Source organism: Rhinoderma darwinii, chromosome 11, assembly GCF_050947455.1.
Source record: "Rhinoderma darwinii isolate aRhiDar2 chromosome 11, aRhiDar2.hap1, whole genome shotgun sequence".
NCBI lineage: Eukaryota > Metazoa > Chordata > Amphibia > Anura > Rhinodermatidae > Rhinoderma > Rhinoderma darwinii.
In genome coordinates, this window is record NC_134697.1 from 46,206,965 (window position 1) to 46,228,804 (window position 21,840).

Below are 21,840 nucleotides of genomic sequence, written 5' to 3' on the forward strand. Positions count from 1 at the left end.
ATGTAATAAGTAAGATATAGCAACAGGCAGAGCGTCATAAATCACAGACATAGGGTCACAGACACAGATGTTATCTCCCCAGCATTGAATATAATGACACATGCTGGGACGATATTATGGGGATGAGGCGGCTGGTGGAATGTTACGATATCATCCATCAAAGTCTCCAATAGGAACATTGTACATAATACAACATATACAATGTAAACATTACTTCTTACAACTGGCCAAGGTCATAAGATAGTTATCTTCCCAGCCTCTCCCATAAACATGCCTGTTCAAGTCTGCCAAACAGTCCTATTATTTCTATAGAGAGAAAGAGATAAGTGTCTGCCAAACACATCTGACACCACTTGTCGAATATGTTGCAATCCAGCCAGTCTGGTTACACAGTATTTGTAAGCACTCCCCATTGGATGCTTTCTATGGTTCTCTGTTCGGTACAGTTTTTCTTCACAGCTACTTCCTGCAGCGAGTGACTAATGTGATTTTTATCAAGCAATATGGCAGCTGTAAGCTGGTTTAGAACAAAAAAAAAAACAGGTTAGGTTTATTTTGTGGAAAAAGAGAAGAGTAATATTATAATAAGGGTTAGGGGTGTGAGCTTCATTGTGAGTTTTATTTCAAGTAAATCACCACCAATTGGCAAGTATAGCAAATTTCTATTCAAATTGTATTATCAGATATGCTTTGGGACACTGTGGGATCAGTCAGATAGCCCGCAGGGATGGGGAGAATTTGAATCCCCCACAGATTCATCACAAGATAAGATGCTGCCATTTATGTTAACAAACAGTCAAGAAACTCCAGACTACAGACTACATAAAACAACCTGTCTCTGCTAGTTAGTCTGGAAAAAAATAGTAGAGAATTAACCAAATTCCCCAAAACCTGCAAAAAACGTGACGGTTCCGAATAGTAACATTCAATCACTAATTGAATTCTCTAACATACTCATTAAGGTGGCTTAAAGGGGTTTTCCCATGATAGACATTTATGTCATATCCACATGATATGTCATAAATCTCAGATACATGCGGGTACCACCTCTGGGACCCGCACCTATCTCTAGAACGGGGCCCTCTAATCCATGTTCTACCGCTCTGTTTTGCAGCAGAAGCAGATGAATTCCGCCCATTAATTAGGAAAAAGCGTAGCACGCTGAGCTACTTTGTTTCTGTAAGTCCCATAGAACTGAATGGTAGTTATGGACGCAGCGTAGCTCGCATGCTACGCTGCTTCCATAACTGCCATTCACTAATATGGGAATTATGGAAACAACGTAGCTCAGCGTGCTACGCTGTTTTCGTAACTCCCGATCATATAGTGGGCAGGAGGCAGAGGGAGCAGGAAAAGTTAGAACGGGGATTAGGGGGCCCCATTCTAGAGATAGGTGCGGATCCCAGGGGTGGTATCCACATCTATCTGACATATATGACATATCCTCTGGTTATATCATATATGTCTTTGATGGGAAAACTCCTTTAAAACTTGAAGCTTCGCTTTAGGAGATGCTGTATCGGCAACCAGCTCTAAAATGAGACTAGGGAAGCTGTGATAGTGCTAAAAGAGAAGCCGCTATATTTGTCAGAACTGTTGGTGTGAACTTTTATAATTTTGTACACGGTGTCAGACAAGAAGTCTGCTGTTTAATTAGCTTATGGATTTCTCGTATTTTCTTGCTATTTTATTTTTACTTGCAACTTTTAACAATGACATTCTTGGTGTGGTGCCTGATTTGTTGCCACTGCAGGAGGGGTGACCTGTGATCTTAGCAAAGGTAATTTCGCTAACCACAAATTTCTCAATATATTAAAAGGCTTCTCGCCTACACAATATCTCCTTTAATGCATGAAGATATTACTGTACACAGTGCAGCAATCCTGCAGTCTACTCACAAGAATTATCTGTAAAATCTTCAACACCATGAGAATTTCAGGTATTCCAGCCCTGTACACTACAGAACAGTCACTGCCAAATCATCATCTCTAAGCTGAGAATCACTATACATGCGGAAATTCTTCTTAAAATCTTACGTTGCTGGAAGCAATGTAGTAGCTCAGCTGTACCAGTGCCATCCTTATCACATTATGGCAAATATCTTGGGGACTGCCTTTGACGTAGGTGTGCTGGATAAGTATGGCGCATTATATTTTAAATTTAGAGTGTAAAAATTACTTATATAAAACAGTCTAGAAGATTAGTGTTATAATTGGCTACTAAGTGCATTGAGGCTGTATATATGCGTGCTGAATATTACTGGTATATATATGCATATACAAAAAAAAGTTGATATAGGAAATCTGGGTAGTATATTTTATTTCTAATATTACAGCACATATGGTTTTTGTGGCATTTATGTCTCCAATATGACTAATAAATGACCACATAGACATGGCTTCTGCAGAAATATTGATAATCTATTTAAAGGTGGTTACTATGGAGTAACTTTATTCAGCTGTCCATGGTAAGATCAGAAGACAAAATTGGTGTGGAAGTTTGGTTTTGCCTTCATCTTGATCAAAAAGTTAAAGCGGTTGTCCGGGCATGGGGCAGTTTTTCATACTGATGACCTATCTACAGGATGTCATCAGTAAATGATCGGTGGGGGTTCGATACCCGGACCCCGTACCGATCAGCTGTTGTGGCTGCCTCCGGCACCAGAAGTTATGCAGCGCTTGATGCCAGAAGCAGATTTTATGTTTAGCATCATATTTACACTCCTCAACAATAAAATTGCAACACCAAGAAGGGCAAGCCGTAAGGTTATGCAAGTCAAGGAAGTACCTGGTGTCGCTAGGATCTGCCAATTATCAAATTTTCAAGCACCTAGATCTAATCTGTGGCATGTGGGAAGAGCATATAAACCAGATTGAAAGAAAAGTTTTTTAGCCACATGAAACCTCAAAAATAAAATCAAGTGGTGTGGGATGATTGTACGATGCCTCCTGTTCGTTGATGTTCCAGTTATCACCAGATGTCGCAAACTGAAAGGACAGAATCCTTGAACTGAGAGACCTTGCTTTATCACTCTTGCAGATAGCTACACGCCTAGACCGAGATGTCAGCACTGTTTAACTTTGAGTGCCCCGGAGATTTGGAGAACAGCAAACGGGAATGACAGAAAGAGGTGTGCGGAGGCAAACCTCTGCACGGACAGATCATCTGATTGGAAGATGGCACACAGTGATCCATTCTGTACTGCATGTGAAATCCCAAGCCTAGGGGGCAACCAGTGTCGACACAAACTATCAGAAGGCGTTTGCGCGAAATTTGGTCTACAAGCCAGACGTCCAGCAACAGGTGTTCCATTGACCACATGCCACCGCTCTCAAAGGCTATTACGGTGCACAGCAAGAAAACAACTGGGGCTGGTATGGAGGTCTATCCTCTTTAGCGATGAGTCCCGCTTTTGTCTCGGACGCAATGACAGCCAGAAAATGGTCTGGAGACCACGTTGGCAACATAATGAAAAGGCCATAATAAGGGAACATCACACCGGTCCTACACCCGGGATTATGGTGTGGGGAGGCATAAAGTACGATAGCCGGACCCTCTAGTCTTCATTTCAGGTACACTAACAGCTTGTTGCATTGATTTGGTCGCGGAACCAGTGGTACGGCCATTTCTACAAAGCGTCCCAGAAGCCATTTTTGACAGGACAACACCAGGCCGCTTGTTGCTCATGCTACGGTGAGCAGCCTGCGTGTCTACCATGGCCTGCGACATCTCCAGACATCTCCCATCAAGCACATCTGGGACGTCAATGGTCGCCAATTGCAAAGGGAGAAGCCAGCAGCCAATCTTGATGATTTGTGTGCCCAAGTGCATTTAGCGTGGCATAACATTCCTCAGACAACCATTAATAACCTCATTCATAGCATGCCAAGGCGTGTAAGTGCGTGTATTTCAGCTCTTGGCGCTGATACTCGATACCGAATAAATCAAGATGTCTGAAATATTTTGTTTCCATTTTTTATCATTTGCATATAATAAACATGTCTATCGATCCTGTGATTCTCACAAATCTAAAACGTTTTATTGCACGTGTTGCAATTTCAATGTTGAGGAGTGTATATAAAGCTTGTAAAGCTGCCATTTGACAGCAATGTATTTTTGTGCCAACATATAACTATGATCTTAATCTTAGGAACAAGAAAGACTGAGAAGTTGCATAAATGTTCCAGCACAAGACAGGGGTCACAACAAGCATTACTAATATATCTATACATGATTGTCAACAATTTAAATCCATAGCTGTTATAAAACCTGTGAAAAAAAACGTAACGTTCTACAGTAAAAAATTAGCAAAGACTGCTCTGGTCTTCCTGCAAAGAACTATTTCAAACATGGGGACTGAAGACTGCTTGAAATTTCAGAGTAGAAGAAGAATATGCTGTTAATAACCCAGGAAGGCAAATGTGTGGCAGGGAGGCTGAAAATGGCAATCGGACAATTGGGAGAGAAAAAAGATTTCTCTGGCTAATCAGCCAAGCTGATTGGAAAAGTAATTCAATTCCCTGAATGAAGCTTGACAACATGACAGGGAGAAGGCAAGAGTGAAAGTTTAATCCAGTTGATCTCTCAACAGAGCAGAAGGTAGAAGATGAAAGGAAGGGTTGGGAATTATTCTCAGGTCTGAAAGCAGCTGAGACCTGATCATGAATTATCTGAAATGCCCACGTGAAAGAGCCCTTAACAAAAATCATAGTATCCTTTACTGATGTTGAGTCTCCTATTGTAAACCTTTAATAATTGATACCAATCCTAAATAGATAGGGTTAATCTGAGCTGAGACAGGCAACTTATTATTCTTTCAATATATGCCATTGTTGTAAGCAGGGGAGAAATGAGACGCTCCTGGTCCCAATGCAAAAAATTTGTTACAGGACCTATAACTACCATGTGCCATGAGCTGGAGCTATATAGAGCACAGATGAATAACTGCTGTAGTCACTGAAGAGAGGCTGCCTGGTATTGAGAATACCAGCAAAGAGCACCTTGCTCCCTTATGGCATTTCTTTGGTCCAGCATTCTTTATAGATAAGCTTGATCTCAAGTATCTTGCCCTGTTTGTAGCTGGGAGAAATCAACATATTGACCAAACTATGTTCTCTTGGAATACCATATTTATTTTTGGTCTCTAGTGCAAAATGCACTACATAATAGAGAAACAATATAATGTTGTACCTTGGGGCCATCCCCTACATTTTTGACAAGAACAGACCTAGACTTGGGAGGGATGCTCTGGCCTTGGGTTTGGTAGGAAAGGGATAAAGGTAAATTGCGGCTAGTGGCTAGAGGTGAGAAGTTCAAAGGGAGGAATAATAACTAGGAAAGAAAGGGGGATAGTCTCATACCTTATTGAAGGATAGGGGGTAGATACAGGTAGGGAGGGGGTCAAATTGTCAGATTCCAGTAGTGGAGCAGTGTCCCACCCAACCCTTTTTTAATTTTATTTAAATTTTATTTTTTAATTTGCTTTGTTTGTCCATTTAGTTTGTTTTCTTTCCTTTTTTGTGCAGGTTGATCTGTCATGGCAGCTTGCGGGAACGGGATCTTTGAAGAAGGTACATGTCAAGTATGGGGGCCCATCGCAAGTATGGGGAGTCCCAAAGGTGCTACATTTATATGTTGTAAGACTGTGAGTATGTCCATACTGGGCGAAGGTCTCAGCAGGACGATAATTGGGCCCTTGAATCGGTGAGATGCGCCTCAGGGCGGAGAGGAGGTGCTGGAGTTGCAAAGTTTAAGTAGACAGAGACTACAAAGACCCCTTACTTATTGGTTCATTTTGTTATGCGTATAGTGTATTATTATTATATATAGTGTTATTTATGTGGTTGTATATTGATATATATATATTGATATGATATATATTGATGTATATATAAATATATGGTTATATTTTGTTAATAATAACGAAGCTGCTTTGGCCATTATTTCTAAGTCACGTGGCTTTTGACTTCGTCTCATTTTGGATTTCTCAGGAAGGGGGTTTATGGTTGGTGTCAGGTAAAACGGGCTAGAAATTGTCAGGCTTTCCAAAGTCAAGCCTTTTAAGAAATTGCTTCACTAAAATGTGATGCACTAGCAATTAAGAGGATACACTTGCTCTCACAGTTCTTCTACCATGGGGGCACAGGTTTGGCTTTCAAACTGATGATGTATTATGTTCTTCACAGGAGATCAGAAAAATGCAGCTTGTTACTTTGCAGGTACTGATAAGCAACAAATGCTAGCATAATCCCCCATGCTTTAGTTGCATAGCATGCTTGTAGCCATAGGAGAGTCAAAAGTTGGCACCCTTGCCAGATACCAAAAACTGTGATGTACAAAAAGCCTTGTCTGTGGGCTAGCTGATTCACACAGTAATAGCTGGTCAGCTTCAGTCGTGTCACAAGGGATGTAGAAAGGTGTTCTTTCTGCTAATAAAATATAGGATGTCATTTCTTTTTCACTTTTTCTTGGTATTTGTGGGTCTACAGACAGCAGTGATGGATGTAAAACAACATTCCACATTAAAACAAATATCTAAAAAGAGCACTGGTCCATTCCTCCCAGACCGGAAAGAAAAAACTTCACGTCTTGTACAGTAAAAGCAAATAACTGTGGGAAAAATAAAACACAGTACCTTCCATGACATAGACCAGTGACCCCACGTCCCCTTCCTTGATGATACAGCTGTCTTTGCCATATTCAACAGGATACATACAATCCACTATCTCTTGGATCTGGGAAATCTCAAGGTTCTTCATGAAGTCATTGTCAAGAATCGCTTCTTTAATTAATTCCTTGGACCTGAAGCAAGAGACACAATATTTAGTCATATCCTGGAGGCGGCAGCAGTAACACTAAATGATAAAGGCACAGTGTTCTAGAAGGCTTTTATCTGCCAAGGTGTAGAGTGACGTTTTATGCATTTTTCATTGTAACTTGGTAACTTTAATACCTAGAGGTTGGTAACTGCTGTTTCAAGCCTAAATAATAAATCCTGTTATAAAAATACAGGATATGTTTATCTAAATTTTATCCTACACAGTATTAGTATTATTACTCTTACAAGATATTTGTTGTGCTATATCTTCCATTTTTGTAGTCACAAGATATTTTGAAATGTTGAAATGCTTTATAAATATGCTAATAAAAGTCAATGTCTGTTCTCTACAAGTTTAATAGGAAACAGAAATGATGAAGTATATTAGAATAATTATCTTTAATAATGTCAATTTTCTGCTGTTTGCATTTCCTTTGATGTTTTCAAGTAATACAACATATCTGCATATTTAATACATTTTATTTTCTTCGGCATAGTCATATGATTCATGGGTAAAAACAAGGCCATGCATCTGATATTATATGCAAACTATTAATTGGAAGAAAGATGTAAAGAAAAAGAAAAGAAGATTGTCCCTGTAGAACAATTATATAAAGTGGACTTGTCACACGGGTGTACATTAAATAGGTGCATTACCAGGATACCAAAAAGGCATTAAACGAGTGAGCGCTGAGAATGCCAATTATACTGCCCCAGAACTGGAGCTCAGTGACTTGTAAACTAAACCCTTTTATAATCTGAAATGAGTACAGTGTAAGGCCCCATGCACACGACAGCAAAAAACCTCCGTTTTTGCGGACCGCAATTGCGGTCCGCAAAAACGGAGCCATTCACTTTCATTGAACACTGACACCTTTCCGTAGCACTACGGAAGGGTGTCAGTGCCGTGGAAATGTTCCGGGAATTATGGAACATGTCCGTTCTTTCGCATTTTGCGGGCCGTGCTCCCATACTTTGTATGGGAGCACGGCCCGAAAATGTGGCTGTCAGTCAGCGGCCGGCCGTGCCCGCAATCGCGGGCCCGGATTGCGGGCACGGTCGTGTGCATGGGGCCTAAGGCAGTGGTCTCTAACCTGTGGTTCTCCAGCTGTTGCGAAACTACAACTCCCAACATAACCAGAGAGCCTGCAGCTGTCAGGGCATGATGGGAGTTGCAGTTTTGCAACAACTGAGCCACAGAATGGAGACCACAGTTCTAGATTAATCTATATTTGATCAATGCAGGGAACCTATCCATAGCTCGTACACCATATCCCTTTTTATAGAGGTTCATTTGGTTAATAGGGTAGTTTACTGAGAGATTCACCCCCACAAATAAAACATATGCTTAAAACATTTTGGGTTTTTTTTAAAGGCATTTTCCTTATAATGCATAACCACTTTGAGAAAACAACAATGCTGCTAATGTTAATAATAGGTCATAGGATTTTTCAAGATTTAGCCAACAATCTACCACATTTAGGCAGTATTGGTAAAGATCAGGGGCATAACTTGAAGCTCCTGGGCCCCATTGCAAAATCTATAGCAGAGCCTGCACCTACAATATCTCCTTTATAATACTGAGGTCTTCTTATGGGGCTCTTGGACTTTTGGGTCACCTCAGGCTCCAGGGCCCGAGTATGACTGCTACCTCTGCACCCCCTATAGCTTCACCCCCTAGCCAAGACCAAATAATAATTTTTCATGTGAATGTCCCTTGAAAATATTTTTCAGGATCTTTAGGAAAAAAAGATTCAACAACATTATTAAGAATAAAGTTAATATACTACTGGCTTTTTCTCCATGAACTCTAAAACTAAATTAGTCATGTGATGTTGTATCCAAACTAAGTAAAATTATTCTTAATAGGGCAAATTGTAATGAATGCGTAGCCCCCAGACAGCATTAGCTGAGCCCCCTTGAATACAGAACTAGCAGTAATATTTTAATAGGCCAAATAGCAATGAACGCGCAGCAACCAGATATCACGTGCCGATCCGCTTGAATATTAATTAAAACGAAAGAAGAAGCCTGAAAAACACTCTGGTCCGGCTTCAAATGATGAAGTGTTCTATGGATGAACAGAACAGGTCTGTGCAGCTTCACAGAAGTTCTCAATGCCCCAATGTCTGTGATCATCACTAAGACACAGATAGCATCAAAATCTCCAGTCTCAGGGGAAGCTAGTAGGAACATCTCAATAAGTTCATTTAGACATTGCTAAGCATATTAAGCTCTCTACTGCCTGAAGGAATAGGCAATGTGTGGTGCTCCCGGGAGCTTTGAAGGGTTCCGACAGAACATTTTTAAAGCATGTGTTCTGCCTTGAAGCCAGTATTGGGTTACTTACAGCGCCTTGTTTTACTCCTCACTGAAACATTTGCAATCTGAAAAAGTGGGTATTCGGAGTCTGTACAGCAATAAATTATGTCATTTTTTAATGCCGCTTCAAATCCCTTCTCGGGCAGAGGCACTTCACCTGGAGCAGTAGTCTCCCAATGGAAGCAACCATTCACACTCATTACTTTAATGTCTTAAATATTTCATTAAAATGTGTTGTTGAAGTGGAGACATTTTGGACGTTTTCTATCAAGAGACACTCCAAATGAACTCTCATATGGGAGAGAGCTGAGCCTGTAAGCAAGTAGTTATGAAGCATACATGGGCATGATCCAAGCCAGACTGCTGACAATTCAGCTTGTTCCTTTCAACAAATATGTATTTTCTGTTCCAGAAAGAAATAAGAGGCACCCTAAACTTTAGCCCATAAGTTATGGATTATTATCAACATCACTCAATACATAGGTAATTTGAAAACTTTATATTTAAAGTGTAGTTTGAGATTTGGCCTAGATAGATAGATAGATAGATAGATAGATAGATAGATAGACAGACAGACAGACAGACAGACAGACAGACAGACAGACAGACAGATAGATAGATAGATAGATAGATAGATAGATAGATAGATAGATAGATAGATAGATAGATAGATATGAGAAATATAGATAGATAGATAGATAGATAGATAGATAGATAGATAGATAGATAGATAGATAGATAGACAGACAGACAGACAGACAGACAGACAGACCGACAGACAGACAGACAGACAGACAGATAGATAGATAGATAGATAGATAGATAGATAGATAGATAGATAGATAGATAGATAGATAGATAGATAGATAGATATGAGATAGATAGATTACGCGGGCCAATGATCAGGCAAACGAGCGTTCACATGAATACTCGTTCCCAATCATTTCCCCGTGTAAGCACGGCAACAATCAGCCAATGAACGAGCAAACGCTGATTGTATCATTTCTGCAGCTGAAAATATTATCGTTGTCCGCAGCACATCTCCCTATGTCAACAGGGAGATGTGCTGCCGACATGATAGTAATGTATGGGGACAAGCGATCGTAGTAACGAGTGTTCCTCTCCCTATGTAACTCTTTGTGAAAGGAGCAAACAAGCTCTGATGAATGATCAATAAGCTGTCTCGTGGATCGGCGCTCGTTTACATGGCCTGGTCGGTCTGTGTAAGAGGACCCTGAGAGGTAAGGCTTACAGAAACAAAGAAGTGATAAGTTAATAAACTCAAACACTAAATGAAAAATAGCCCCTCCAAATGACTCCATATCACACAACCTAAGGAATTAAAGGGGTTGTCCGAGAGTTAAAATTAAACTGACATCAAAAGCTAATCTAAGTAGTTGGTTGCGGTGGTCACGTAATCACAATGGGAAAGTTTTAAAAGAGCGGCGGGGGACCATCAGAGCATTGGCACTGGAAGACAGGAGGATTTGTTTTGTTTTTTGTTTTTTTCATAACAGTTGCTGCTGCTAATTAAAAAAATGTAACTAATTTTTTAACTTTTAACTAGTTTAATTATTTTTTAACTGTCAGAAAACAGATACTAGATGGTATAAAAGGGGAAATAGTCTGGTTAATGTCTTAAAGAAGTTGTCTGGTTTTGAAAACCTACTTTCAAACACTATATTAGTGAATTCTGAGCTAACATAAGGGGGTCCCCTGTTCAGGATCCTCATCTCTTGGCCATAGTGGAGAGCGCTTACAAAGAGCGTCTCTTGCTCTGGAGAAGCTAACCTGTCCTGTATTATACAGACAGTACATTCATATGCGTGGGCACTGTGCAATGCTAAATATTCCCTTTGGTGGCACTGCAGGGAAATATAAAACTTACTGCCAGGTTTCACCACAGATTACAGCTGATCCCTGGCGGTCCTTGTAGCGGGACACTTTGTAATCAACTTTTTGTGAAGGAATCCAAGTAGGGATTGTCTAACTAATTTAAAAAGCAGAATGATCCATGTGTTTGTGTTTAGATGTCAGTAACTCTGATATTACTTCTTTGTGCATAGCATTTCTTAAAGAGAACCTTTCACCTGCCCATACATGTGCAGCTGAGTGCACCATGTAATAGGCAGGCCTGCATAAACCTTGTCTTACTTGAATTTTTTTTTAACCGTTATTTAGATATCGGTGCCGTTATATTTGTCACCCATTATGTAAATAACCTCCTGAACTGTCAATGGGGCTTGTAAATGGCATGGGGGCATGTGTTACTCTCGTTGTGACACTGTCTAATCAGCTACGGACAGTGTCACAGCTGCTTGTGCTGTGTGATATCTCTCGCAAGATCATACAGTCTCCTTCACTGTCTGACAAGAGCTGGAGAGAGGAGAGTGTGCGCACACACACACACACAGCTCCACTGCCGCAATGGAACAGAATAAATGAAGAATGTGAATTGTTTTTTTTCTGTTCCGTGGCGGTGGGAGTATCGTCGGCAGCGGCGCCGGAGCTGTGCGAGCATGTGTGCGGGCACCCTCGCACGCTCTCCCTCTTCAGCTCTCGGCAGACGAAGACAACAAGACTGTCTGATCTCTCGCGAGATCACACAGTACAGTCTTGTCATGCTTGTCTGCCGAGAGCTGAAGAGTGAGGGCATGCGCGGACAGCTCCAACCCCGCTGCCGACGATACTCCCGCCCCCATGGAACAGACGAAAAACAATTCACTTTTTTTTTCCTCTTCTGTTCTGTGGCGGCTGAGTTACGTGTGTGCACGCTCTCCTCTCTCCAGCACTTGCCAGACAGTGAAGGAAAGACTGTGTGAATCTCGCGAGAGAGATCACACAGCACAAGCAGCTGTGACACTGTAGCTGATTGGACAGTGTCACAGCGATAGTAACACACGCCCCCAAGCCATTTGCATGCCCCATTGACAGTTCAGGGGGTTATTTACATATTGGGCGCCAAATATACCGGCACCAATATCTAAATAATGGAGGAAGGTAGACATTTTTTTAAAAGTGAGACAGGGTTTGTGCAGCCCTGTCTATTAGATGGTGCACTCAGCTGCACATGTATGGGCAGGTGAAAGGTTCTCTTTAAGATACTGCTTATAGCTAACAAATAAGTAACGTTTGGAGGGGAAAACAATCCCTTTTATAAACACATGTTAAGATGCTTTTCCTCATCAAAAGTGGACGAGCGTACTATGACCCTATAACATGTGACTACATAGCTACAAAGTATTATTGCAGCGCAACAATCGGACGGCTGCACGGCCCTTTACACTTCAATAGACTGCAAAGAGAACATGCAGAGAACATATTGTTTTCCAGTACATTAGAAGGAAGCGGCTCGTGGAACTTTGGTAGTTTATTATCAATTTCTCATGTCACAGGGCAAGTCTGAGATGACAGAAAGCAATGCAGAATGAACTCTTTTTCACTAGTGACCTTTGATCACAGCAAAATGATTTCCAGTGTGTTCCTTTGAACTGATTCAAAATTAGAGGCTTGGAGCAGTGTCATCATTAAAATGGGATTTATATCATTGTGCCATGGGAACTCAGATTTAAAGGCCTGAAATGAATAAAGAGATATGAATGCAAGTACCAAACGCTTAATTTAGTATGGTTCATGTCCTTCCTTTAATAGATTACGCTGGAAATAAATAAAAGAAATACAAAAGTGAAGAGTAATAGAAAAGTTTTCTGCACATATTATGGCATGTGCTTAAAAAAAAAAGGGTTTTAAGACATTTAAATTACATACCAATTTAAAGCATTACCAGTGGATGTCTGCCATCTGAACCCCTGAGAAGAAAGGAGTACTGTAATCTGTTTTTCATGGACATATATGAGTGTGTTTCAAAATCATGCAGAATTCTAGCCACGCAAAGAACTCATGAAGACAATCTCTGTTCATATGCCCTATTAGGGCATATGGATATTATAGAGGGGGTTGCCCGCTTGGAACCCCTCTCTATGAGCCAGAAAAAAGAGCCCCTCTAAACCAGCAGCTCCAGCTCCTGTTCAGATGGGCTCGAACTGTCCTTGAATTACAAGCACAACCATTCATCCGAATGGCCATCATGTAATACTACATTTCCCCTGCAGTGGCCTCTGCAGTGGAAATGCCTGGCTGGCTGAGTATTTTCCCGGTAAAATCAGTGGTTAGCAAGGGGGAGCCGAGAGCGGGACCGGTGGCGATCAGCTAATAGCCCCAGGGTCCACATTCTGAAAGGGATTATCTCTGATGAGACAACCCTTTTAAGGATTCTCCTGACCTGCTTCTTCCAGATCATTACAGTGTAGGGGGCAGTAATGATGAGGATATGATCTTCTTGATCGCATCTATTAATAAATAAATATCTCATCTGCTAAATCCAGTCATATCAACATGAATCTTAATTTATTTCTATAATGCATATAGGATGAATAAAAAAAACAAAAACATCCTGTTTAGGCCTCTGTGTTGCTATAATCTGGAGCAAGGAGGCCAGGGAAAGTAAGCATTAAGGCCACATGCACACGACCATAAGGGTTTATACTGTCCGCAAATACGGATCCAACGGCTTTGGATATACATCCTTAGCCATTCGCAATTGCGTAAGCGCCCATAGACTTCTATGGTCAAGTCCATGTCACTATTGCGGGCAAGAATAGGACATGTTCTATATTTTACGGATCATTTCTACGGCACATATACACATGTGTATATATACAGAAATGTGCCCGTGGCCAATAGAAATGAATGAGTTCGCTATTTCATCTGTAATTAGGGATGAAAACTACGGTCGTGTGCAGGGAGTCTAAGGGTAGGACAACAATAAAAATTTGTGTTTTTTTATCCAGAGTCAGTAAATGTCAGGTGGCACTCTCAGCAGATTCTGCCTTTTAATCAATCATATATGTTCCTAGATTCAAGAGTGGACATAATTCCTGTGCAGCATAAACAGCTGCTGCACCGGGTTTCTTTAGGGCAAAGGGCCCATCACATTTGAGGTATCTGTCACTAGAAAAGGTCTTCACTGTGTAATTGGCATGTTTAAGAAGCCAATAAAGAGGAGCTACTGTGCACCCTCAAAAACAAAAGAGGTGCCAAACACTTGCTTGGTAATATTGTATGATGTTATCTAGCATACAGACAAAACTACTGTAGGCAAGGATGCCACAGAAAATGGCCTCCTCCTTCATCTGTCTTCTACTGCTACTAATGCTGCTCTGCAGCGAGGATAACTATGAGTGAGATGTCCTGTAATGGGCTGGAGAATGGTGAGCCCATTCACAATTCTTGCACATGGGCCATCTGCTGCCTGTCTCTGCCCCTGCCAAGACTTGAAAAAGTTACAAGAACAGCATTATTACATTGTGCTAGGTGGACTTCCTTTTAAAGGGGTTCTAAATAAGACAAATCTTTTCCATCTGCGATAACATATAATAGTCCTCTGTTCTGGAGCCCCTTCTATAAATACTCAAGAGCCATATCCAGCTTAATTCTCAGCTATGGAGGACCACAAGCATCCATAGTAACGATGATTGTAAGGACTCCACACTACTGTGAGACCCATAATATGACAAGAGGTTATTGAAACTAAACAGCGCCTTTAATTTTTTTGTATAATTTCCATGTGTGTGTTTAAGTGAATGGGATCGGCTACAGTTCCCTGCACAGCCGGGTGGCCGGGAGTGCTGCTGTGCAGGGAAAAGTTAGAACAGAATGCTAAAGCAAAGCTGCGGTCTTGCAATCTCAGGATCGGTGGTAGTCGAAGACGTCAGACCCTCATTGATCATAAAGTTATGACGGATCCTAGTGATATGCCATCATTTCATAAGATGGGAATACCCCTTTAAGTCAGATGCTGCCACAGCAAAAAAAGAAAAAAAAGTTCAATTACAGTGGCAAGGAATTACAGAGAAAGTGTATATTAACAGAAACAATGTCTGCATCCAAAGAAATATAAAACTTAATAAAATAAAGAGTAGATGCTAGATTTGGCTCTGCAAAACAAATCGCAGATGTGTAAAATTGTGTATCCCACACAGTCCATTAGTTGCCCATGTGAGGCAGATAGAAATGATAACCAGACGAGATGAGGAGGATTTTATGGATGGACTGCTTTCAGCAGCAAATGAGGCAATGTGCTATTAAGAAACAAGCAAAAAAACACAACAGCACATAATGATACAGCTGTCCCTGTAAAAAATCATTAAAGAACACTAGAGAACTAGAAATACTGCGGCCTCAAATCACTTATGAAGACACCTGCCCACAGATATCATTAAAAAAATACTCATTGTCTGAAGTCAATTTAGAGATACCAGTAGATTAAGGCCTCATGCACAATTACGTTGGCCGTCGTACGGCCGTTAAGGACGGATCTGTGTAACACAGACCACACACGGATGGCTTCCGTGTGCAGTCCGTTGTTTCATGGACCAAATCAATGAAAAGGCCGAGACTGTTCCGTCAAAACCGGGCAGGAGTAGGACCTATCCTATTTTTGATGGAACGGCCACACGGTTCCGTTAAAACAACGGAAGTGTGCATGGACCCATTGAATGGAATGTGTCAGGGTGCTATCAGTTAAAAAAAACTGATAGCACTCTGACGAAAGTAACTGAACTGTGCATGGGGCCTAAGGCTTCATTAATATCTGCGCTAGGGCTCCGTTCCGACGGAGCTTTGCGTCGGAACGGAGCCCTGACAGACACAAACTGAAACCATAGGTTTCCGTTTCCATCACCCTTGATTTCAATGGTGACAGATCCGGTGCCAATGGTTTCCGTTTGTCTCCGTTGTGCAAGGGCTCCGTCGTTTTGACGGAATCAATAGCGTACTCAATTACACATCTGCGCCAGGGTCCTGTTCCAACGGAAAGCTCAGACGGAACGTCGGGACGGGACCCTGGCGCAGATGTGAACGAAGCCTTATACTGATGTTTTACAGAGGATAAAATGACTGCATTATCTTAACTCAGAAAGCTAATAGGAGGCGTAGCTGTATGGGGGCAGGGATAGCAGTTGCACAAAGGCCCCCTCATCCACATAGCAAGACACCGGAATTATAAATAGCATAAACTGCGTGGGGGCCCTGTTACAAATTTAGCATTGGGGTCCCAGAGATTCACATTACACCTCTGGCTATCATGTGTAACAATGTAACAAGAGTAAGAGGGATGCTAGAAGCTCTGAGAACCCCTTTAGAGTAGAAAGATAAGATTAAGTTTCCCAAGTTCAGAAGATTCCAGGAGAGATTGGATATTCATGAATCATGATCTTTTTTTATTATTGTACCTTATGAAGTTTTTATACAGTCATGCAGTTTGCATTAAATAGAAATGATATATGAGTGGAAATACTTTGTAATAAAGAGAATGGCATAGGCCGGTTTCACAGTCGTAATATAGTCAAACTTTAGTTAATAGAATTGGACATCTAATAAATGGGAGCAAGGCTTCCTGATCTACAGGCAAATGATGCCGAAATATAAAGCATTTAAATAGACGGTAGCATCTTTGTCAAGTCCTTTAAAATGTAGAGCAATGCTTTGAAAAACGGATTTTCTTTTGTTGCCACCTAAAAGAATCCTTGGATGCCACTCATTTAAAGCACTAATCTTTTTGTAACTGTGATAAAGTATAACGCTTTTCGGACTCGAGCTGAGCCCTTTGTCAGATACAACATATTTAAAGGAACAGTGTTACCACAAAAATTTTTTAATATGTTAAAGATGTTAGTGCTTTATTAAAAACGTTTGGATTAATTTGTGTGTTTGTGTGTTACTTTTTCTTATTTTTACACTTTTTCTTCCCTATGGGGGCTGCCATTTTTTTTTCCATTTCTGTATGTGTCGATTAACGACACATACAGACATGGAATACGGCAGCTCCAGTCCCATAGGGACTGCGAACGGGGCCCGTTCCATCCACTAACATGTACGCCGCAGTTCAATTTGAAATGCGCGCCGTCCGGCGCCATTTTCCTGTGGACCGGAAGTCGCGGCCGGACAGTAAGATTACTACTTCCGGTCGCGGCTTCCGGACTTGTGCACATGGAGCAGCGGCAGCAGACGTAGCGGATGGACCGGAGGGAGCGGCGGCGACTGGAGCAGGTAAGTGATTTCTATGTATGTTCGTGTTTCAGTGTGTGTTTACTAGTGTATGTAAACCTTCTACACTGTGTGTTAGCTCAAAAAATGGCGACACACAGTGTAGGAGGTTAGACCGTTCAAACCCCTCGTTTCTCCCGGCACTAGCCAGGATAAAGGAGGGGGGGATGCTGAGAGCTCACTAGAGCGAGGGCTTTTTACCCAATTTTGCAGCATAAAGCAATGTGGTTGCTTTACCACATGCAATGCTGCAATTTTGGGAATGGCTCCATCTAGTGACCAGCAATGGGAAATATTATAAATTAGAATCCAATTGAATCCAATTTATAATATTTCCTGACTCGTGAAAAAAAAAAAAAAAATTAGAACAATGTTTAATCACCTATACACTAATTGTTTAACTAAAAAAAAAAAACATGTTTTGCTGACAACACATTCCCTTTAAAGAGGATCTGTCACTAGTTAAGAAATGCCAAATCTCCTAGCTAATCTAATAAGCGCTGTCACACTGATAATGCTAGTGAAAATTGTGTCCCAAAAAGCTTATTATTCTAAAATTGATGAGCTTTTTTCTAAATATGCAAATGTCTATACTAGACAAGTGGGTGTCAGCACCAGCGATTCTCCTGAGGTGGAGCTACCTCACCGCCTCTGACGCTGTCCTATCAGCATGAAGCTGCTTCACACAGTGTGAGAGACTGAGGCTGGAGGGAAGGGGGTTGACTTCAAATAGCCATATCTCCGGCTGTGGACCACCTAGAACAGTGGTTCTGGTGGCATATAAATGAGATTCTAATCTAATCTAATCTAATCTAGCTGTAAAACATCCAGAGGTATCTACAGTTGAAAACACAATGGAAGCTGTGTTGCTGGGCTGGAACAAGGAAAACTGTATGACGCTGATTGGACAGCATCATGCAGAAAGCATTACACCGCCCAGAATGAAAATAAAGAGTAACCTCCCATTTGGCAAGTATAGCCAAATTAGCATATTTAGAAAAATGCACATAACTTTGCAAATAATAACCGTTTTTGAAAAAAAAATAATGACACTGTAGTTATCAGCATCATAGCGCCTTTTAGATTAGTTAGGAGATAGAGTATTAATAAACTAGTGACAGATCCTCTTTAAACATTTTCATGGTTTCAAGGATCATCATTCGCTCCATAGCTGAATTTTATCTTATGTGTTTCATCCTATTTACAGACATAAGCTTTCTTATAGGGTTATGTTTTCCAGAACATTTTCTAAACTAATCAAGAGCGTTTCCACTGTGTTAATGGCATATACAGCATCTACAATAATAATGGCCACCTCTAGGACTTCAGCAAAAGTGATTTCTTCACGTATGAGTCTTCAAGATGTCAATGGGGCAATTTGCAATCTGTATTTCTGCAAATGAAATATGTGTTCCCATTCGGTACTATAGATACATCCTAATTAAGATATTTGCAGCCAGATGGGAATGACACAATGAGCCATCACTGTCATACGTTACATAAAAATGTTTCTGGATGTCCTATGGTCCTGACATTACTGTGGAGGGTTCATTTAGCTCACTGAGTTGTAATGGGCTGGAAGTCTAGACACTTGTTAGAACGGGGATGGATTGTAGATTCACCTTCTTACGTCTCAGTCAAGGATAATAGTGTAAAATGTTCTAACCAGCCAGACGAAGAACAATATGATGGATGGTTTGTGCAGAATTCCATTGTCGCCCCTACTTATTCAAAATGTCAAACACCGATGACTGGATAAAAGGAAATGATGAAACAAATTTTAGTGTAATAGAAGTGTGACATGTTTTCATGAATAGGAAAAATTTATAATCTATTATAATACATTGCCAATATTTTCATATAACCAATTTGATTGTGAACATTGATAAGCATATAAAAATAAAATAAAACTACAATAATAGTCCTGGAACCACTTGTCTCTACGCACAACAGGAAGCTTTATAGAAGCAGATAGAAAATGTGGATGTTAACAGCTGTGATACATTATTATAAAAATAAAGGGATTTCTGGGGCAGGCGAAGATTTAGCCCAGTGGCGAACAACCTAATGCATTATGGTGGCCTCAATTACATCACATTCAGACCCGGTCAGGGGTATTGATAAATACACATATATACGATTTGTTTACATGCCAGAATTGGTAGAATATGGCCATGTAAACAGATCATATGTTGTGTGCTTACCAATACCCTTGACTGAGGCTAAAAGTGATGTGATTAAGGCCACCATAATGCAAAAAAAAAGGTTTCTCGTTTCCTTTTAAATATATATAAATAGTACTTATATGTGTTCGTATGTGTCCTGACACTGTCTGATTGTGAGCAGAGTAACCCCTTCAATTAAACAAGCCACACTGCCCCCATTAAAGAGGCAGTTCCTCCATAATTCTTTCATATAAATGACACCAAAGTGCCGATTTAGAAGACTAAAAAACCTCCATTATTCAATAAGCAGTCTCTCTCTCTCTCCCAATGGGGCCCTTTCTTAATTTTGATAATATGTCATTGCGTAGTCTTTTTAATCGCTTCACATTTTCCATAAAAAGTAACTATTTTAAAGAAATATGGCTTTAAAGAGGCTCTGTCACCAGATTATAAGTGCCCTATCTCCTACCTAATCTGATCGGCGCTGGAATGTAGACAACAGCAGTGGTTTTTATTTTGAAAAATGATTTTGAGCAAGTTATGAGCAATTTTAGATTAGTTTCTTAATGCCCAACTGGGCGTGTTTTTACTTTTGACCAAGTGGGTGTTGTAAAGAAGTGTATGAGGCTGACCAATCAGTGACAAATCAGCCTCATACACTTCTCATTGTTCCAGCCCAGCTTCTTTCACTGCACAATCTCACTGTGCTGTGGATCATGCTGGGCTGGAACAATGAGAAGTGTAGGACACTGATTAGTCACTGATTGGTCAGCCTCATACACTTCTTTACAACACCCACTTGGTCAAAAGTAAAAACACACCCAGTTGGGCATTAAGAAACTAAATCTAAAATTGCTCATAACTTGCTCAAAAATGATCGTTTTTCAAAATAAAAACCACTGCTGTTATCTACATTACAGCGCAAATCACATTATGTAGGAGATAGTCAAGTTATAATCTGGTGACAGAGCCTCTTTAAAATGTAACGGTAGAAAGCTAACTAAACATATTCTCCTGTGTACTTCCAGGGATTATTCTTTAAATCTTGCCACTCTGATATCCTTTTTCCTGGTAATGCAGGGTTCATTAAGAGGCATAAGCGTATAATCAATACACCAAATATTGATATTGTGATGATTACAAATTAGGGACCAAAACTAGAGCTTAACAAATTAAACAAGAAAATAGGAAAACGCCAACACCCAAAACAATCTAACTGCAAAAAGGAAAAATGTCAAAGACTAGAATTGTTACAAGATACTTGAGAAGAAAAATAATAGGAAACGAACAGGCCACACAAAACTTATCATCATCATCTTTATCATCATCATCTATGAAGAAAATGTGATTAAATACTCAGCAATCAGTAATAAATAAAATGTGAAAATGCATATTTAGATTAGAGATGGAAGAAGAAAAAATAAAGAGTGTAGGGAGTTGGCACCTTTGGTAGTGGCTTATCTTCCATGAGAATGAAGGTTTGGGCATGTTGAAATCCAACATGTCCAAACCTTCTTTCCAGGGGAGAGTCGGGACAAACCCATACATATATCATATTGTCAGCCGTTCTTATCGAACTCGGTTGGTTCTACCTACGTTCATCTAAGGCTTCATTCACATCTGCGCTAGGGCTCCGTTCCGACGTTCCATTGGAGCTATCCGTCGGAACGAAGCCCTGACAGACATAAATGGATATGTTTCCGTTTCCATCGCCATTGATTTCAATGCTGACGGATGGTTTCCATTTGTGTCTGTCAGGGCCCTGTTCCGATGTTCCGTTGGAACGGAGCCCTAGCGCAGATGTGAACCCAGCCTAAGGTGTATAAACACATTTAGTGACGGAAACAAGTACTGGTTTTATCATTATATTTAATGTTATTACTGAAACAATCAAGACATAGAATAAAGTAGACATCAAGCTGCATAAACTAAAGTGAATCACTCTGGGGTGAAAGATAAGAGGTCATGTTAATTATAATGTAATTAAATCTCTCCTAAATAACTGGCTGCAAATGTCCCCATGCTCTCAGAGTGTCTGGTTACTTGAAAAATACTTAAAAACGAGTCAATAGTAATTAAATGTTATAGACCTGATAATCTCAATAGGGACTTGAAAATGCTATTTATCTTTCATTTGTGACACCCAGGAATATTCAAGTCAAAAACTGACTTTGTTCTAAATCTAAAGTAATCAAAGTGAATTGCAGATTATAACTATATGGAAAATGAAGTATTTTTGTATTTTTCTCATAACAAAAGTGTTCCCAAAGACCACTGATGACGTCAAATGCAGGGACTTAGGGCCCCTTTACACGGGCAAATTATCAGGCAAACGAGCGTTCCCCGATATAGGGCAATTATCGGTCGATGAACGCACAAATACTCGTTCATTGTCTGATTGTATCGTTTTAAAGGCCAAAAATAGTATCG

The 21,840-nt window shown here is 40.4% G+C and overlaps 1 protein-coding gene across 2 annotated transcripts in view; it reads right to left on the reverse strand.

The window, feature by feature from the left end:
• Positions 1–21,840, reverse strand: part of PRKG1 (protein kinase cGMP-dependent 1) — a 699,395-nt gene that overhangs the window by 592,222 nt on the left and 85,333 nt on the right. For both annotated transcript variants that reach the window (XM_075841194.1, XM_075841192.1), the window contains exon 2: positions 6,635–6,801. In XM_075841194.1, the coding sequence (XP_075697309.1) occupies positions 6,635–6,801 (167 nt within the window). The remainder of the gene's footprint in view (positions 1–6,634; positions 6,802–21,840) is intronic.